Genomic DNA, 19,264 nt, shown 5'->3' with positions numbered 1-19,264 from the left:
ATAAACCTAGAGAATCAAATCTGCTATACCTGCTGACAAAGGGCCCTGTCAGTGGGCTATGCCACAATCACCACTAGATAATTTAACAGAGTTCAATAATTTGGCACCTGGGAGAAAATCAGCAGTGAGCTCTGATGATTTAATCTTCAATGTGTCTCCTCATCACCATAAAAGTGCACAAGAATATCTATGCAATTATGCATAAATGTTACAAGTTTCATTGTTATACATTAAGAGGATTTAATGTATCTAGCGAATTACATTTTCAGCTTATCTAACAAATTTGTAATACAAAAATATACATGAATCATTTTAACTTTAAAATAGCATTTATATGGTATTTTCCTTGAAGGACTAACAATCACAGTCTTGGCTATACTGAATAATTCTACAATGATTTTATTTATAAATTAAATATATACTCACAAGTGTGCTGAAATCTCCAGATTCCCCTAGTAAAAAAGCAGGTAGTACTAAAAACATCTCAAGGTCATATTTTTAAAAAACAGATGAAAGACAATGTGTCTGCACTAAGGCTGTACTTTAAAAAGCCAACCAGGAGCAGAAAGCTTAAATAGACCAGTTTAATAAGAAGATGCACCAGGACTTAACTCCTCAGCTCAACTCTGACTTCTCCTTATAAAAGGGCTGACTTGAGCCTTGCACAGCACCTCACCCAAGAGTTTGGCCTTCAGAACCCCATAAAACAGTGGTTCCCAACCTTTTTAGCACCAGGGACCAGTTTTATAGAAGACAATTTTTCCAGGGATGGAGTGGGGGGTGGATGATTTTGGGATGATTCAAGCACATTACATTTATTGTGCACTTCATTTCTATTATTATCACATATATAATGAAATAATTATACAACTCACCATAATGCAGAGTCAGTGGGACCCCTGAGCGTGTTCTCCTGCAACTAAGGAGCATGCAATCTAGATCCTTTGCTTGCTCAGTTCACAGTAGGGTTGGTGCTCCTATGAGAATCTAATGCCACAGTTGATCTGACAGAAGACATAGCTCAGGCAGTAGTGTGAGTGAAAGGGAGCAGCTGTAAATACAGATGAAGCTTCTCTCACTTGCCCGCTGCTCACCTTCTGCTGTGTGGCCTTGTTTCTAACAGGTCACAGACTAGTAGTGGTCCATGGCCCAGGGGTTGGGAACCCCTGCTATGAAAGGCTCCAGACTCTAGGGTCCTTCTGAGATTCCTTCCAGGTGCCCCTTCCAAAAGAGCTTCCAGGTCTTAGCATTAGGCTTGGTCTCTGCGTTGGAACATTTTCTGGCTCTCTGCCAGACACACCCAATGGACTTTCCGGAGCTTTGCAACCCAGTTCCCCTTTGCTATGGGCTTTGCAGCTGTCCTACTAACAACCAAGGCCACCCTGGGTTCTGAACCCAGGTGACTTTCTGCCTGTGAGAGGAAGTTCTGAAGTCTAGTTTTAGGATTCTCAGTTTAAAACTACCACTTTTCAACTCAGAATAAACAAAAGGATATGAAATACGAGCCATAAGGTCTAACGTAAAAGTTCCTTAGGGGATTATACCAATGGTAGAAACCTACTCCTGGAAAAGTGTCAAAAGCTCAATATATATTTCAAAGGTAGAGTTTTATTATGAACCAAATAGCATGAGATAATAATCATGAGAATATGAACCTCTTTCCAGATTTACCATGGACATGGAATAGAAAACCTGAAAACAGAGCAACAATTTACATTTGACAACCACCCCTCCTGTGAAATAGAGTTTATAGAAGAACAGCTATTATTACACCACCTAAAAAGTCACAAGTCCACTTTGGAAAACAGTTTAGCCTTTCTCAAAACAATTGAACCTGAGCCAACCATAGGACTCAAAAATTCCACTTCTAGGTAAATTCCACCTAAGAAAATTGAGGAGAGGCAGCTGTGCGGCACTGGAGCGACTTTGAGGAAATACCCCACGCCCAAGGGCAAAGGAGACGTGGTATGACGTGGTAGGACCCAGCAAGATGGTAGGAGGGTGAAATCACATTTAGAATCAAACCCCATACCCACCAGAGGAGCTCAGAGGGCTCAAACAAACCTTGTGTGCAGCAGGACCCAGAGACTCCAACGAGACTGAGACAGAACTGTGTTTGATGTCTCCTGTGGAGGTATGGGTCAGCAGTGGACTTTGCAGGGGCAGGGGCTCTGGGTGCAGCAGACTTTGGTATGGCATAAGCCCTCTTGAGGAGGTCACGATTAACCCTACCATAGAGCTGCCAGAACTTACACAGCACTGGGAAATAGACTCTTAGAGGGCTCAAACAGAACCTTGTGTGCACCAGGACCCAGGAGAAAGGATCAGTGATGCCACAAGAGACTGACCCAGACATGCCTGTGAGTGTCCAGGAGTCTCTGGCAGAGGCGTGGGTTGGTGGTGGCCTGCTGCAGGGTTGGAGGCACTGAGTGTAGCAGTTCATGCCTAGGACCTTTTGAAGGAGGTCACCACTATCTCCATTACCTCCACCATAGTTTGGCAACAGGTAAATAATAGGGAGTGAACACAGCCTCATGCATCAACAGAAAATGGGATTGAAGATTTACTGAACATGGCCCCACCCATCAGAACAAGACCCAGCTTCCTCCTCAGTCAGTCTCTCCCATCAGGAAGCTTCCATAAGTCTCTTATCCTTCTCCATCACAAGGCAGACAGACTGAAAACCACAACAACAGAAAACTAAACAATCTGATCACATGGACCACAGCCTTGTCTAACTCGATGAAACTATGAGCCATGCTGTGTAGAGCCACCCAAGATGGACAGGTCATGGTGGAGAGTTCTGACAAAATATCCACTGAAGAAGGGAATGGCAAGCCACTTCAGTATTCTTGCCTTGAGAACCCCATGAATAGCATCAAAAGGCAAAAAGATAGGACACTGAAAGATGAACCCCCTAGGTCAGTAGGTGTTATGTTACTGGAGATCAGTGGAGAAATAACTCCAGAAAGAATGAAGAGACAAAGCCAAAGCAAAAACAACACCTAGTTGTGGATGTGACTGGTGATGGAAGAAAAGTCTGATGCTGTAAAGAGCAATATTGCATAGGAACCTGGAATGTTAGGTCCATAGTGAAGTTGCTCAGTCGTGTCCGACTCTTGCAATCCCATGGACTGTAGCCTACCAGGCTCCTTCATCCATGGAATTTTCCAGACAAGAGTACTGGAGTGTGTTGCCATTTCCTTCCCCAGGAGATCGTCCCGACCCAGGGATTGAAACCAGGTCTCCCACATTGCAGGCAGACGCTTTACCATCTGAGCCACGAGGGAAGCCCGATTAAGGCAAATTGGAAGTGGTCAAACAGGAGATGGCAAGAGTGAACGTCAACATTTTAGGAATCAGCGAACTAAAATGGACTGGAATGGGTGAATTTAACTCAGATGACCATTATATCTACAACTGTGGACAAAAATCCCTTAGAAGAACTGGAGTAGCCATCATAGTCAACAAAAGAGTCTGAAATGCAGTACTGGGATGCAATTTCAAAAACTACAGAATGATCTCTGTTCGTTTCCAAGGCAAACCATTCAACATCACACTAATCCAAGTCTATGCCTCAACCAGTAATGCCAAAGAAGCCGAAGTTGGCTGGGTCTATGAAGACCAACAAGACCCTCTAGAACTAACACCCAAAAAAGATGTCATTTTCATTATAGGGAACTGGAATACAAGAGTAACAAGTCAAGAAATACCTGGAGTAACAGGTAAATTTGGCCTTGGAGTACAGAATGAAGCAGGGCAAAGGCTAGCAGAGTTTTGCCAAGAAAATGCACTGGACATAGCAAACACTCTCTTCCAACAACACAAGAGATGACTCTACGCATGGACATCACCAGATGGTCAATAATGAAATAAGATTGATTATATTCTTTGCAGCCAAAGATGGAGAAGCTCTATACAGTCAGCAAAAATAAGACTGGGAGCAGACTGTGGCTCAGACCATGAACTCCTTATTGTCCAATTCAGACTTAAATTGAAGAAAGTAGGGAAAACCACTTGACCATTCAGGTATGACCTAAATCAAATCGCTTATGATTGTACAGTGGAAGTGACAAATAGATTCAATGGATTAGATCTGATAGACAGAATGCCTGAAGAACTATGGACAGAGGTTCCTGACACTGTACAGGAGGCAGGGATCAAGACCATCCCAAAGAAAAAGAAATGAAAAAAGGCAAAATGGCTGTCTGAGCTATTTGTCACACAAATAGCTGTGAAAAGAAGAGAAGTGAAAGGCAAAGGAGAAAAGGAAAGATATATCCATTTGAATTCAGAGTTCCAAAGAAGAGCAAGGAAAGATAAGAAAGCTTTCCTCAGTGATCAGTGCAAAGAAATAGAGGAAAATAATAGAATGGGAAAGACTAGGGATCTCTTCAAGAAAATTAGAGATACTAAGGGAACATTTCCTGCAAAGATGGGCACAATAAAGGACAAAAATGGTATGGACCTAACAGAAGCAGAAGATATTAAAAAGAGGTGGCAAGAATACACAGAAGAACTATACAAAAAGATCATCATGACCCAGATAATCAAGATGATATGATCACTCACCTAGAGCAAGTCATCCTGGAATGCGAAATCAAGTGGGCTTTAGGAAGCATCACTGCAAACAAAGCTAGTGGAGGTGATGGAATTCCAGTTGAGATATTTCAAATCCTAAAAGATGATGCTGTGAAAGTGCTGCACTCAATAGGCCAGCGAATCTGGAAAACTCAGCAGTGACCACAGGACTGGAAAAGGTCCCAAAGAATGGGAATGCCAAAGAATGGTCAAACTATGGCATACTTGCACTCATCTCACACACTAGTAAAGTAACGCTCAAAATTCTCCAAGCCAGGCTTCAACAGTACGTGAAATGTGAACTTCCAGATGTTCAAGCTGGATTTAGAAAAGGCAGAGGAACCAGAAATCAAATTGCCAACATCCACTGGATCATCGAAAAAGCAAGAGAGTTCCAGAAAAACATCTACTTCTGCTCTATTGGCTATACCAAAGCCTCCAACTGTATGGATCACAACAAACTGTGGAAAATTCTTCAAAAGATGGGAATACCAGACCACCTAACCTGCCTCTTGAGAAATCTGTATGCAGGTCAGGAAGCAACAGTTAGAACTGGACATGGAACAACAGATTGGTTCCAAATAGGGAAAGGAATACGTCAGGCTGTATATTGTCACCCTGCTTATTTAACTTGTATGCAGAGTACATCATGAGAAAGGCTGGGCTGGAAGAAGCACAAGCTAGAATCAAAATTGCCGGGAGAAATATCAATAACCTCAGATATGCAGATGACACCACCTTTATGGCAGAAAGTGAAGAAGAACTAAAGAGCTTCTTGAGGAAAGTGAAAGAGGAGAGTGAAAAAGTTGGCTTAAAACTCAACATTCAGAATAGTAAGATCATGGCATCTGGTCCCATGGCATCTGATCATGGCAAGTAGATGGGGAAACAGTGGCAACAGTGACAGACTTTATTTTTTCACACTTCAAAATCACTGCAAATGATGACTACAACCATGAAATTAAAAGACACTTGCTCCTTGGAAGAAAAGCTATGACCAACCCAGACAGCATATTACAAAGCAGAGACATTAGTTTGCCAACAAGGTCCGTCTAGTCAAAGCTATGGTTTTTCCAGTAGTCAGGTATGGATGTGAGAGTTGGACTATAAAGAAAGCTGAGTGCCAAAGAATTGATGTTTTTGAGCTGTGGTATTGGAGAAGACTGTTGAGAGTCTCTTGGACTGCAAGGAGATCAAACCAGTCCATCCTAAAGGAGATCAGTCCTGGGTGTTCATTGGAAGGACTGATGCTGAAGCTGAAAGTCCAATACTTTGGCCACCTGATGTGAAGAACTGACTCATTTGAAAAGACCCTGATGCTGGGAAAGATTGAAGGTGGAAGAAGGGGATGACAGAGAATGAGATGGTTGGATGGCATCACCAACTCAATGCACATGAGTTTGAGTAAAGTCCAGGAGTTGGTGATGAACAAGGAGGCCTGGCATACTGCAGTCCATGGGGTAGCAAAGAGTCAGACACGACTGAGTGACTGAACTGAAGTGAATTGAAAACCTACACCCACACAGAGACCTGCCTGTGAATGTTCACAGCAGAGTTATTCATAATAGTCCCGAACTGGAAATAACAGTGGACAGATACAATGTGGTATATCTATACAATGAAGTAACACTCCACAATAAAAAGGAACAAAGTCCATCACAGATGAACTTCAAAAACATGCCAAATAAATGAAGCCAGATCAAGACCACATGTTTATATGAAATGTCCAAAAAAGGCAAATTTACAAAGATAAAAAGTAAGTTAGTCACTATCTAGCGCTGGAGATAGGATTGCAAATTAAGATTAAATGGAAATAAGGGATTTTGGGGAGAGATGGAAAGTGTTTTACAACTGACATTGTGTTTGGGGACGGTTGCACCACTCAGTAAAGTTACTTTAAAAAAGCACACTTAGGCAATTCCCTGCCTTACCGCGGTTAGCAGTCTACCCTTCCACTATCAAGGGCCCAGGTTCAATTCTTGGTGTGGGAACTAAGATCCCACAAGTTGTATGGTGCAGCCAGGGGGGGGGGGGGGGGGGGGCGGAAATGACTATTTTAAAATAAAAATTACATTTTGGGAAAATGTAATTTTCCAAAGTTGGCTTAAAAACAGGGAGATGAATACATCAATCCATCAAAGAATAATTTATCAATGTCTTATTTATTAAAAGTATTACAGGACCAGTCAGGGTAAAGATAAGGACTTTAAAACATTAAAATATATATGTATGATTCCTATACTACAGAAGACAATGTTTCAGGGAATACTTTATAAGTGAAAATATCATTTTTATAGCTTTTATCTCTGATACAAAAAAAAAAAAGACTAATGTCAGTTTCATGACAGCTGATGCAAAAGTTCTAAACAATATGACAGCAAAACTATGTTAGTAGTTAGTAATGGAGTACCGAAAAAAACTGGATCTTATCATTTTAAGCTAGAAATTGCCTTAAAATCAGTTGCAGCATTCTAAAATGGAAACCAGGATTTGTAAGTGGGCAACCTTCCCTTTTTGGAGGAGCAAGTTTCCCTAAAATATACTCGGAGTTCCCCTAACCCTGGGGAAATCTTGAACCAGTAAAGAAAACCAATTATACTCACCTCAAGGTGTTAATTGCAGAGTTAAGCCACTACACATCTGTTGCTTGTCAACCTGCCCCAGTCCTGAAAACTACCTGTCCTTGCCTAAGCACAACACCAGAGGAAAATTAGGAGCCAGAGTTAAAGCAGGAAGGCTGTGCAATCCTGATCTTTTCTACACCTCATGCAGGAGGAAGGACTGTGACAAAAATGTATTTGGCGTTCTGGACTGTATGTCACACGGGCTATTGTTGAAAGTTGAATAAGCCATCCTTTGAAAGGTATTGTCAAGTCATGGGAGTCAAGTCAGAACATAACTCTGAAAGCAGGGGTTCAATTTCACCTTCTGAGAGTGGATGTCCCCACTGCCTTTTACCTGGAAATAGAATGTAAGGTGTGCCTTGGACAGGAAAAAGAAAGAACTTCCTCGTTGCTCTGCCTGACGCTAAGCAGAGGATATGTCTTTGTGCACCTGGTGGTAGCCCTGATCTTCACAAGAAGGACTGTGGATGGGTTTGGGCTTCTGGGTTCTTAGAGGGACCACTCCTGCAGATGTCAGCAGCCATCACTTGTGGGGGATCGCTGTGCCCAGCAGGGCAGGTGTCATAAGGTTCTATCTGAGGCAAGAATAGAGTGGCAAGACAAAAGACTAGAGCACAAATCTCTCAAACTGTTGTGGGAAAGAAGCACTTGGAGATGGAGGAAAACCAGGAAAACCAGCGGGGACTTGTGCCATGGTAATTTAAATAAAAACAGGAAGTGTGATTCCCTTTTATAGTCACCAGTAGAGAGGCCAAAAACAATGAATTATCCAACATAACAATGTAGAGTTTATCCTCTACAGTCAAGAATAATTTCTCATAACAGGAAACATTAACATAATAAAACACAAAAAGTCAGTTAAGAAAATCTGTATTTTCATTGCATTGATTAAAAAGGTATTCAAGAAAATCTAATACTCCTTACTTTAAAAAAAAAAAAGCAAAAAACTTAAACAAGATATGGGATACTGGTTTAACATGATAAAGACTTTGTTGTTCAGTCACTCAATCGTATCCAACTCTTTGCTATCCCATGGACTGCAGTATGCCAGGCTTCCCTCTCCTTCACCATCTCCCGAAGCTTGCTCAAACTCATGTCCATTGAGCCAGTGATGTCATCCAATTATCTCATCCTATGTCGCCCCCTTCTAATCCTGCCTTCAATCTTTCCCAGCATCAGGGTCTTTTCCAAACAGTCAGCTCTTCACATCAGGTGGCCAAAGCACTGGAGCTTCAGCTTCAGCATCAGTCCTTCCAATGAATATTTAGGACTGGTCTCCTTTAGGATTGATTGGTTTGGTCTCCTTGCACTCCAAGAGACTCTCAACAGCCTTCTCCAACACCACAGTTCAAAAACATCAATTCTTTGGTGCTCAGCTTTCTTTATAGTCCAACTCTCACATCCATACATGACTACTGGAAAAACCACAGCTTGGACTAGACAGACCTTTGATGATAAAGTAATGTCTCTGCTTTTCAATATGCTGTCTAGGTTTGTCATAGCTTTTCTTCCAAGGACCAAGTGTCTTTTAATTTCATGGCTGTAGTCATCATTTGCAGTGATTTTGGAGTGCAAAAAAATAGTCTGTCACTGTTTCCATTGTTTCCCCATCTATTTGCCAAGAAGTGATCAGACTGGATGCCATGATAAAGACTAGCTCTCAAAAATCAAGAATCAACATCCTGCTTAACAACAAATTCTAGAGATACTCCTATCATCAAAAGAACCAAGAGAAAAATGTTATTATCATCAAATAATAGAGTTCAGGAACTTCTAGAAAAAGCACTAGAGTGTGTAGCAGTAATAACTATCATCTTGGAAAGAAAACTAAAGCTCTCATGATTTTCCAGTCATGTTACTATCAAACTAGAAAATCCAAAGAAACAATGAATAGCCACTAGCAATATTAAGAATGATACCAGTAATTAATTATAAAATATGATGGAAAAAATCTCCATAGTAGCAACAAAAAAACATAATTTCCACGAATATGTACTACATGAAATGTGTAAGATCTACCAAAACCAAAGTACTAAATTTTACTGCGAGACAGAAAAAAAGATGCTTAAATTTAAAAAACAACAACAATCACCATGATATGGATGGAAAGACTTAGTATCACAAAGGTGCACTTTTCTCAATTTAAATTATAGGTTTAGTGGCAGTCCAATTAAAATTCCAAAAAGAGAGTGACAAAATTACCCTAAATTTCCAACTAAGAACAGGCAAAAATATCTTAAGGAATTTTGCAAAATGAAACTAATCATGCTAGATGTTAAAACACTTTAAAAAGCTATGATAAATAGTATAGTGGTAGTAGGCCCAATAACTAATGAACAGATCTTTAGAAGAGATTGCCTTGAGAAGAGAGTAAAATATACAACTAAATATGATGAATAAAGGATCATAAGTCAGTATGGAAATGAGTGAATAATGTAACTCGTGGTGTAGAAAATATTAGTTATGTCTGCTTAGACTATTATTCAAAGTCTTTCCTGTGGCCTAAGAGGATCCTTCTACTTTTCTACATGATTTGGGTCTCTCTCTACCATCCCTGGTGGTCCATATGGTAAAGAATCCACCTGCAATGCAGGAGATCTGGGTTTGATCCCTGGGCTGGGAAGATCCCCTGGAGAAGGGAATGGCTACCAGTATTCTTGCCTGGTGAATTCCATGGACAGAGGAGCCTGGCAGGCTACAGTTCTTGGGGTCACAAAGAGTCACACATGATTGAGCAACTAACACACACACCATCAACCTCATTTAATAACCTCTTGGCTCCTGTTCCAATCTCCTAAGCCATCTTCCTGTCTCTCAAACACACTAAGCTTACTCCTGCCTCCAGGTCTTGACACGCGCTGTTCTCTCCACCCTTACAGTCAAATGTCATCTTCTTAGAAATGGCCTGATAACAACTGCTGCTTAAATTTAAAAAAACCAACAGCAAGAATCACAGTAACATGGATGGAAAGACTGCTCAGACAGCATCCTCACCTCCACCTCAGGCACCTGCTATTAATGGCACTGTCACTCTCCAAAATTATTTTGTTTGTTAACATGTTCATTGCTTTTTTACTAGAATGCAGGCTCCCTAAGAATAGGATACTTATTCCCTTGTTTCTATTGAAGGAAGATGAGGAAAGAACTCTTACCATTTACTAAAGGTTTAAAAATGAACATACATTTATACATATGAATTATGTACACATGTGTGTCTGCACTCGTGTGTGTTATGTACATATGTGTGCATGCATCTTATGTATACATGTGTGTGCACATATATTTATATACACCTACGTGTGTGTACAAAATGAAGGTAAGGCCCATTATTGATAAGAACTATTCAACACAGATTTGTGTTCTACACAATAACTTGTATTAAATATACATATAAACAAATATTTACCATAATCAAGATAGTCAGTTACAGATTTATTAGTAACAGTGAGAAATCTCTTATGTTATTCTTTATCATCACATAACACCGTCATTTAACTTATCTTATCCTATCTTATCTTATCCTCCTCACTTATTTTTATCCACACCGTAAACATCTTATTTACCACACTGAAAATAGGACATAGTTAAGTAAATGAGACTTCCAAACTTAACCTTCAGTTCCTTTTGAATTCATGCCCTGTCTTTTACTTATCGTGATTCCCAGTTTTATTGTAAATTCAAGAGTCCCAGTGGAAAGCAAGCATGTGATTCCCTTAAATGAAAGAAGACTGGACTTGCCCATCTGAATAGAATTTGGGTGTTCCTTGTCTAAGCTTTCTCCTTTTTCTCCTCCCACCACATCCCCATCCCAAACCCTGGCTCTACATCACCTCCTATCTGCATGGGCAACCTGTCTACCACCATCTACTGTTACGTTTGAGTCTCTGGTGCCCTCCCTACCCCCAGTGCCCTGGTGAAGTCGGAAAAAAAGCTGATATAAGAGGGAGGTGGGAGGGGGGTTCAGGTCGAGGGGACACATGTACACCCATGACTGTTTCATGTCAATGTATGGCAAAAGCACCACAGTATCGTAAAGCAATTAGCCTACAATTTAAATAAACAAATAAAATTTTAAAAAATTGTAAATCAACTATACTTCAATAAAAAGAATTTTAATTAAAAAAAGAATCACAGAGTGAGAGAAACTATTTTTTTGTTGTTATTGATGTAAGAAGATGAAGAGGAAACAATCTATTTAAAAAAGTCAAAATTTACAAGTTGGATCATCCTAAGATCGGATAGCTGGACAGCAGAATCTCTTCCAAATGCACACACACTACTATATTTAAAATAGATAGCCAACAAAGACCTACTGTATAGCCCAGAGGGCTCTACTCAATAATCTATAATCATCTAAATGGGAAAAGAATTTGAAAAAGAATATTGATACATGCATATGTGTATAACTGCATCCCTTTCCAGTACACCCACCTGAAACTGAGACACTGTTGATCAACTATAATTCAACATAAATTTTTTTAAAAATCGTCAACAAAAAAACAGATGGGTTCTCTCTTTACTGTTATGTGTTTCACATCCTAGAACAACCAACCACTGTTCACACGGAATATTTGCTTCTTGCATGGTGTGGGGTGTGGGGTATACATGAATGTGTATGTATGGTTTATTGCTGTCAGGCCACCTATTGTAGAAAAAAATCAAGGAGTTCTAAAAAAATTTTTTCCAGTATTTCTGCATTCCTTTATACAGTTTAATCATCTACTTCTTGAAGAAGAAAGGAGAGAGTTACAGGAACAGACTTGGCGTGAATTGTTTCAATAATAGAGTTAAATGTCTTTATTAAGCCTTTTCCTTCTGAGGAATGGTTCACAGTAAAGTGTAACACCAGTTGCTGACCTCTGGAACAATCCAGTGTTGGCCTCAAGACTTGTTTGACCAGGCCAAATCAGGTCAGGACAGGCATATGTTTGGTTTTATTAACATATCTGTCCAAAAGAGTGAAATTCCACAACTTATGACCCCTTAAAGGCATTGAGAACTGCTTCCCACCCTTCGTAGTCTTGATAAAACAGGAACTGACTGTTCTTTTCATTTTTAACCATCCCATAGTCTTTATCTGCTGCCTGTATGAGTTAGGACCCAAAGATTGAACTATTATATAATTTGGTTACAGATAAACTTGCTTCCTGAACATTCAGAAGGAGTATTATATAATGACACTTTTCCTTCCTTCCAATCTAAAAATACATATTTTTGGGATCCATTCTGCAACTGGAATTCAGCTACACAAGGACTTAATTTGCCTCCAGTTTAAAACAAGACCAAAAAAAAAAAAAAGCCCTACCTGTTCCACAGCCCTGGAATTTCTTCATAAAGCAAACAGCTTAGGTTGAAGAGGTCCCCAGATGGTGGAGTAGGAAGACCCTGGGCTCACCTGCTGTCAAGGGCATCCCAAAATGACAACTATTTACAGAGAAACCACTGATGTGAAAGACCAGAACCTACCAGAAAAAATCTTCTACAGTTATAGATATAAAGAAGAAACCGCAAAGAGGCAGGTAGGAGAGGTGACAGTTGCCATATAGTTGAGAGCCACAGCAGTGGGTGGGCAAACCACAAATGGGAGAAGAGCTATAACTGCAGAGATTGTCCCCTAGGAGTGAGGAATCAGAGCCCCACACTGTGCTCCCCAGCCCAAGGGTCCAGCGCCAGGAAGATGAACCTACAGAATGTCTGGGTTTAAAGGCCAGCAGGGATTACTTTTGGGGGAAGCCAGAGGGCTGAGGAAAATAGAGACTCCACTCTTAAAGGTCACACGCAAAATCTCACCTGCTCTGGGACCCAAGGCAGAAGCAATAATTTGAAAGGAGCCTGCATCAGACCTACCTGATGATTTTGCAGTGCTCCAGAGAGACAGGAGGCACCGAGATGCTGGTGGCAGTCATTTTGAGGAGCAAGTTCTGCCATGTGGACACTGGCCCTGGTGGGAACTATTCTGGAATCCTCCCTCTAGCTTACTAGCTCCAAGACCCAGCTCTGCCCACCAGCCTGTAGGCATTAGTACTAGAACATCTCAGGCCAAGCAACTAGCAGGAGGAGACACAGCCCCACCACCAGGAGGCTAGCTGCCTCAAGACCCACTGAGTCATAGCCAATCCTGGACACGGCTTTGTGCATCCACCAGGGGACCCCAGACTTGGCTCCACACACCAGGGTGCAAACATTAGTTCTGGAACACCAAGGGTCCTGGAGCCAGAGGCGCCTGGATTCCTCTCTGCCCACACCAGCCCCAGAATCTGCTTCCCTGCCAAGCCCCCTCCTCCCCAACCCTCAACATCAGCCCCTCCCCCCGCCCCTCACCCCGAGTCTGGCTCCATTCACCAGTAGGGAAACACAACTTCAGGACATCCTCGACCCCCCAGCAGCTCTATCAGGAACTGGCCTCAACCAACAGTGACGCAACACCAGTTCTGGGACCCCTGGATTCTATAGCCAGAGACCCCAGGACTAGACCCTGCCCACCAACAGGCCGATGGTTGGCAGACAGTCAGACAGTGGTCCTAGGGGCTAGCCCCACCCACCAGCCTTGGGCCCCCCAGGGCCCTGCAGTCAGAGCCCTGGGGACCCAGTTCCACTCATCAGTAAGCCAGCACTACAGCCAACCTTATCATTACCTGGCCCGGCCAGCCAGTAGCCAGAAGCCTCCACACAAGGGGCAAGCAATTCAACAGGGCGGCCAGTCATGTCAAGCAGCATGCCCAGAGTAGTCAGTCAGCACACTACATCAGAAGCACCCACACAGCCCACAGAGGGAGAACCCCTAGAGCACACAGCAGTGATGGCCAGAGCTACTGCTGCTGCTGCTGCTAAGTCACTTCAGTCGTGTCCGACTCTGTGTGACCCCATAGATGGTAGCCCACCGGGCTCCCCCGTCCCTGGGATTCTCCAGGCAAGAACGCTGGAGTGGGTTGCCATTTCCTTCTCCAATGCATGAAAAGTGAAAAGTGAAAGTGAAGTCGCTCAGTCTCTCTGACTCTTCCCAACCCCATGGACTGCAGCCCACCAGGCTCCTCCATCTATGGGATTTTCCAGGCAGGAGTACTGGAGTGGAGTGCCATTGCCTTCTCTCTAGAACACTACAAAAGGCCAATTCTCCAACACTGGGAAAAGTAACCAGTTCACCATATACACAGGATGAAATTTCGCATTTTCAACAACATAGATAGACCTAGAGCCTATGATGCTTAAAGAAATCAGTCAGTCAAAGACAAATACTTTATGTTATCACTTATATGTGGAACCTAAAAACTAAAAAAAATTAAAAAATGAATCAGTATGACAAAACAGAAACAGATTTACAGATATTTAGAATAAACTAGTGCCTGGAAAATCCCATGGATGGAGAAGCCTGGTAGGCTTAGTCCATGGGGTTGCTAAGAGTCGGACAGACTGAGTGACTTCACTTTCACTTTTCACTTTCCTGCACTAGAGAAGGAAATGGCAACCCACTCCAGTGTTCTTTCCTGGAGAATCCCAGGGACAGGGGAGCCTGGTGGGCTGCCATCTACGGGGTCGCACAGAGTCAGACATGACTGAAGCAACTTAGCAGCAGCAGCAGCAGCAGAATAAGCTAGTAGTTTCCAGTGGGGCTAGCAAAGAAGGGGGTGGGTAACACAGGGATAGAGGATTCAGAGATACAAATCACTATGTATAAAATAAATTATCTACAAGGATATATTGTACAGCACAGGGAATATAGGTATTATTTTATAATAATGTCAAATGGAGTATAATCTATGAAAATTTTGAAACACTATGTTGCATATCTGGAACTACTATAATGTTGCAAACCAGCTCTATCTCAATTTTAAAAACCTAAGAAGAAAAAGTAAATTTAAAAGTATGTTAAATAAATATTATGACACCTATGAATGAGAAAAAAGAAGGAAGGAAGGAAAGAAAGAAGGATAAAGAAAGCAATGGAGGAAGGGAGGGAGGAAAGGAGAGTGAGAAAGAAAGAAGGAAAAGATTAAAGAGCAAAATAATCAATTTTTCATCTTTCTGCTCCCTAACCAGTGTAACCACAAGATGATATATAAAGTGAAACCATGAAATAAAAACATTCTCCATAAAAATAAGGAAAAAACCCTTTGTATCAAATCATTCTAGATCATACAATGTAAAGAATATAGATACTTAACACCTATGTTTAATATAGATAACAGGCAAAAAATAGAACAAAGCACAGGTTGCATATTTTTCAGTCCAAACAATCTCTATTTACACCGTTTATGCCATTATTTTATCCTTTGTACTGCAATAAGGATGGAGTTTCTTGCCCCTCTCTTGAAAGAAATTTTGCTGCACCCTTACTATTCTAAGTTTCATGCTCTGATAAGTATGGCCATATGTGTTTCTCCTTCAAGAACAGAATGCTTTAGGGCTCAGATGTCTCCAGAGGAAGTGAGGTGACTTGGGCAAGATGAATAAATATCCCTTCTTCATTGGGGTACTGAAAGTCAAGGCATTACCACTGTCAGAAACCAGAAAACAAGGCAGGAGCTATTCCCAGGAACAATGATTTAAAGGAAGGATGGGAAAGAGTCATTAAAATAAGAGTCTTTCCAAACCATACCCAGACTTTCCAAATCATACCCAGATACATATCTCTGCTTTTAGAAGCCAGTCCAAAACACTTGCCCTCTTTCTCTTTTTTATGTTTTATTTTTTTTAATTTTTGGTTACACTGCACGGCATATGGGATCTTGGTTCCCAACCAGGGAATTTCCCCTTGAAGTGGAAGCTCAGAGTCTCAACCACGGTACCACCAGTAATCCCTGATATCTTTCTTTTTTGCTGCTTCATTCTTGCCCAACTGACAGTCTCCACTCTCATCAGTCATCTCCTCTATCTCCTGGCCTACTCCAGCCTTTGGTTTCTATGTCAATATGACTTTGCATTCTAGAATTTAGTGCCTATCCTGTGCTAAGGATACATCAGTAAGGAAAATAAATCTCAGTCCTCAAGGAGCTTAAATTCTAGTGGGAGGAAAAAGACCAACAATAAAAATTAGTTAAAAATTAAAATATAGAGAACTAGTTGACCATACAACAATGCTGCTCATCAAATATTTGACCTGCAAAAATGTCCGTTTCATGAGTCAAACTTTATATTAAATGGTGATAATACTATTTTTAAAATTAAGCAGGGAAGAATAGGTAGTAGGGTGGATGGGGGGTAAGCACACAGATGGTAACTTAAAACATGGCAATCAGTCTCCAAGTGGTAAAATTATATGAGATGGTTTTTCTGCTCTTTCAGTATTCTTCTAAGGAGCATGCACTGCTTCATAATGAGTTTTTTTAAAAAACTTTATGACGTCAAAATTGCTGAAAAACTGAAATGAGTCATTGTTATTTTAGCCACTAAATTGTGTCCGACTCTTTTGTGACTCCATGCACTGTAGCCTGCCAGGCTTCTCTGTCCATGGGATTTTCCAGGAAAGAATACTGGAGTGGCTTACCATTTCCTTTTGTAGGGAATCTTCCTAATCCAGGGCTCAAAGCTACATCACCTGCACCGGCAGGCAGATCCTTAGCCACCAGGGAAGCCCAAAATGCATCATACAACCATAAATTTTATGTTACTTACATCAAGGAGGAATATAAGACAGATCATATTAATACAATCTTATTCACACCCTATGAAATTGGAAATTCACACCCTATGAAATTGAAATTCACACCCTAAAAAATATAGTATAGTATAAAATATCTAACATATATGTTCTAAGCCATGAATTTTAAAAATAAGAAACAAACTCTTTTAATTTTAAAAATAAGAAATAAATTATTTTAATCGGTATTGTAGAAATACAATTTTGTTACACTTTTTAATATATATAATCAAAGAACAAAACAATGCAAAATATTAAAGTATTTCCCTCAATTTTACATTCTTGAAACTGTTATACTTGTTTAACTTCAAGTGAATATCCATTTTCTGTTATTTACCAGACTTTATAACTTACAGTCACTAGGTACCATAGTTTTAAATGTAGCATTTAACTGTTATTGGAGAATGAACTAGCAACCCTCTCCAGTATTCTTGCCTGAGAAATCCCATGGACAGAGGAGCCTGGTGGGCTATGGTCCATGGGGTCGCAAAGAGTCAGACTTGACTTAGTGACTAAACAACTATAAACTGTTACAGGAAGATGAAGTAAAATATAAGAAGCAAACAAAACTTTACAGAAGGATAAGAAAGTAGATTCAATGTGTATCTAAAAACAGTGAGTGCAGCTCAGGAAAGACTTACTGATTTAGCAGGACATCAAGAATAAAAGATGTTCCAAAGGCGTCCAGCTGGAAGCTTGCCTGGTCAACGTGAGTCAACTGCAATATCAAAAAGATAAGAGGAATTTATTATGCAGCCATGGAGATCTGACGATAAGCATATCTCATGATCATCTGAAAGTTTTATAATATAAATTAGAAAACCAATTCAACATGGAAGTGAAATAAAAACAAAGTAAAACTTTACCTTCTTTAAAGCCATTCACTAATCTAAAGTACCACTTAACCAAGGAAAGCAAGTACCCTCCCTTCCTGCTTTATCTCAAGTAACTAAATATTTCATTTCCAAGAAAATTGAACTACATTTCATTCTGGTTTAAATGATTGACTCCTTTAAAATTAAGCTTTGCATATTAAAAAAGAAATAGGGAAAATAAGTTAATGCCAGACTAGATTAGTATGATGAATGTGATCTATTATAAGGAAGATATCTAAACATCTAAAAAACCCTTTTCATCCTATCTCAAATACATACTTTAAAAGTAATAGTTCTGTTCTAATTTACCAAATGGGATTTCATCAAGGTTTCTGCAATTCCTAAGAGAAAAACTGAACCCTCGCCCATCTACTGCAAACATCACCCATTAAAATTTTACTGGGAAAACCCATCACTATTTCCTATGCCATTTTAGGGACTCCCAGAGAAAATCACAAGGGATTCTAAAAAACATAGTGTTACCAACAATATTAACATATTGAAAAACCACATGCATTAACTGAAAAGAGTAAGCAAAACTATTTATTCCAACTCCTCATAAAACAGAACTATACCTAAGCAGTAGAACTAAAAATTATTTGATTTTTTTGGTTTATATTTGTCTATAGCATCCAAAATTTCTACAATAAGCATGTATAATTCCTGCAGTAAGCATGTATAATTCCTTCAGTAAAAAAAGCAAACACTATTTTAGAGATGTAAACCATCTGAGCAATTGTATTTATGTAGCATGTGAGGGAGATGGTGGTGCTGCTCCCCAAGAACCAGAGCGTCTCAGTAAGGGTCATCCTAGGATTCTGTGGGACACAAAGGGCACCTCAGTCATACCTGGGATTTCTACTCTCATCAAACTATGGTATGAGGAGAAAGGAGAGAGCGTAATAATCATAAAGCTTTCTGGAATCAAAGGATAGCCCTTCAGTTTTAAAGTCTTTGAAATAAACGGGCATGGGAGAATGCTAACACATTCTGATCCTCATGAAATCACAAGGGAGAAGAACTCTCTGGATAGTTCTTAGCCTCATTAAACATTCAACCCCCTAACTACTCACTGTTCCCAATTAACACCCTGTGTTATTACCAAATTCTGACTTCTCTTCTATGATAGTTCTTGGAGCCACACCTTACTCTTCATTTCCATGTATGCCACAGCTCATATCCTCCCTTGAGCTTTCTAAAACTGACACTACCATGTGAAAATAGATAGCTAGTAGGAAGCTGCTGCATAACACAGGGAACTCAGCTCAGTGATCTGTGATGATCTAGTGAGGTGGGATGCGGGGTGAGAAGGGAGGGAGGGTCAGGAGGGAGGGGATATATGTATGAGTGCTCAGTTGCTCCGTTGTGTCCGACTCTTTGCAACCCCATGGACTGCAGCCCTCCAGGCTCCTCTGTCCATGGGGTTTTCCAGGCAAGAATACTGGAGTGAGTTGCCATTTCCTACTCCAGGGGATCTTCCCGAACCAGGGATCAAACCCATGTTTCTTGCGTCCCTTGCACTGGCAGGCAGATTCTTTACCACTAGA

General features: G+C 40.7%; 1 protein-coding gene across 6 annotated transcripts in view; it reads right to left on the bottom strand.

Moving 5' to 3' along the window:
- Positions 1 to 19,264, bottom strand: part of ADAM22 (ADAM metallopeptidase domain 22) — a 218,885-nt gene that overhangs the window by 163,422 nt on the left and 36,199 nt on the right. For all 6 annotated transcript variants that reach the window (XM_061165531.1, XM_061165532.1, XM_061165533.1 and 3 more), the window contains exon 3: positions 17,484 to 17,560. In XM_061165531.1, coding sequence (XP_061021514.1) covers positions 17,484 to 17,560 — 77 coding nt within the window. The remainder of the gene's footprint in view (positions 1 to 17,483; positions 17,561 to 19,264) is intronic.

This window comes from Dama dama, chromosome 18 (genome assembly GCF_033118175.1).
Source record: "Dama dama isolate Ldn47 chromosome 18, ASM3311817v1, whole genome shotgun sequence".
NCBI lineage: Eukaryota > Metazoa > Chordata > Mammalia > Artiodactyla > Cervidae > Dama > Dama dama.
This window is presented reverse-complemented; position numbering and strand designations above follow the sequence as displayed.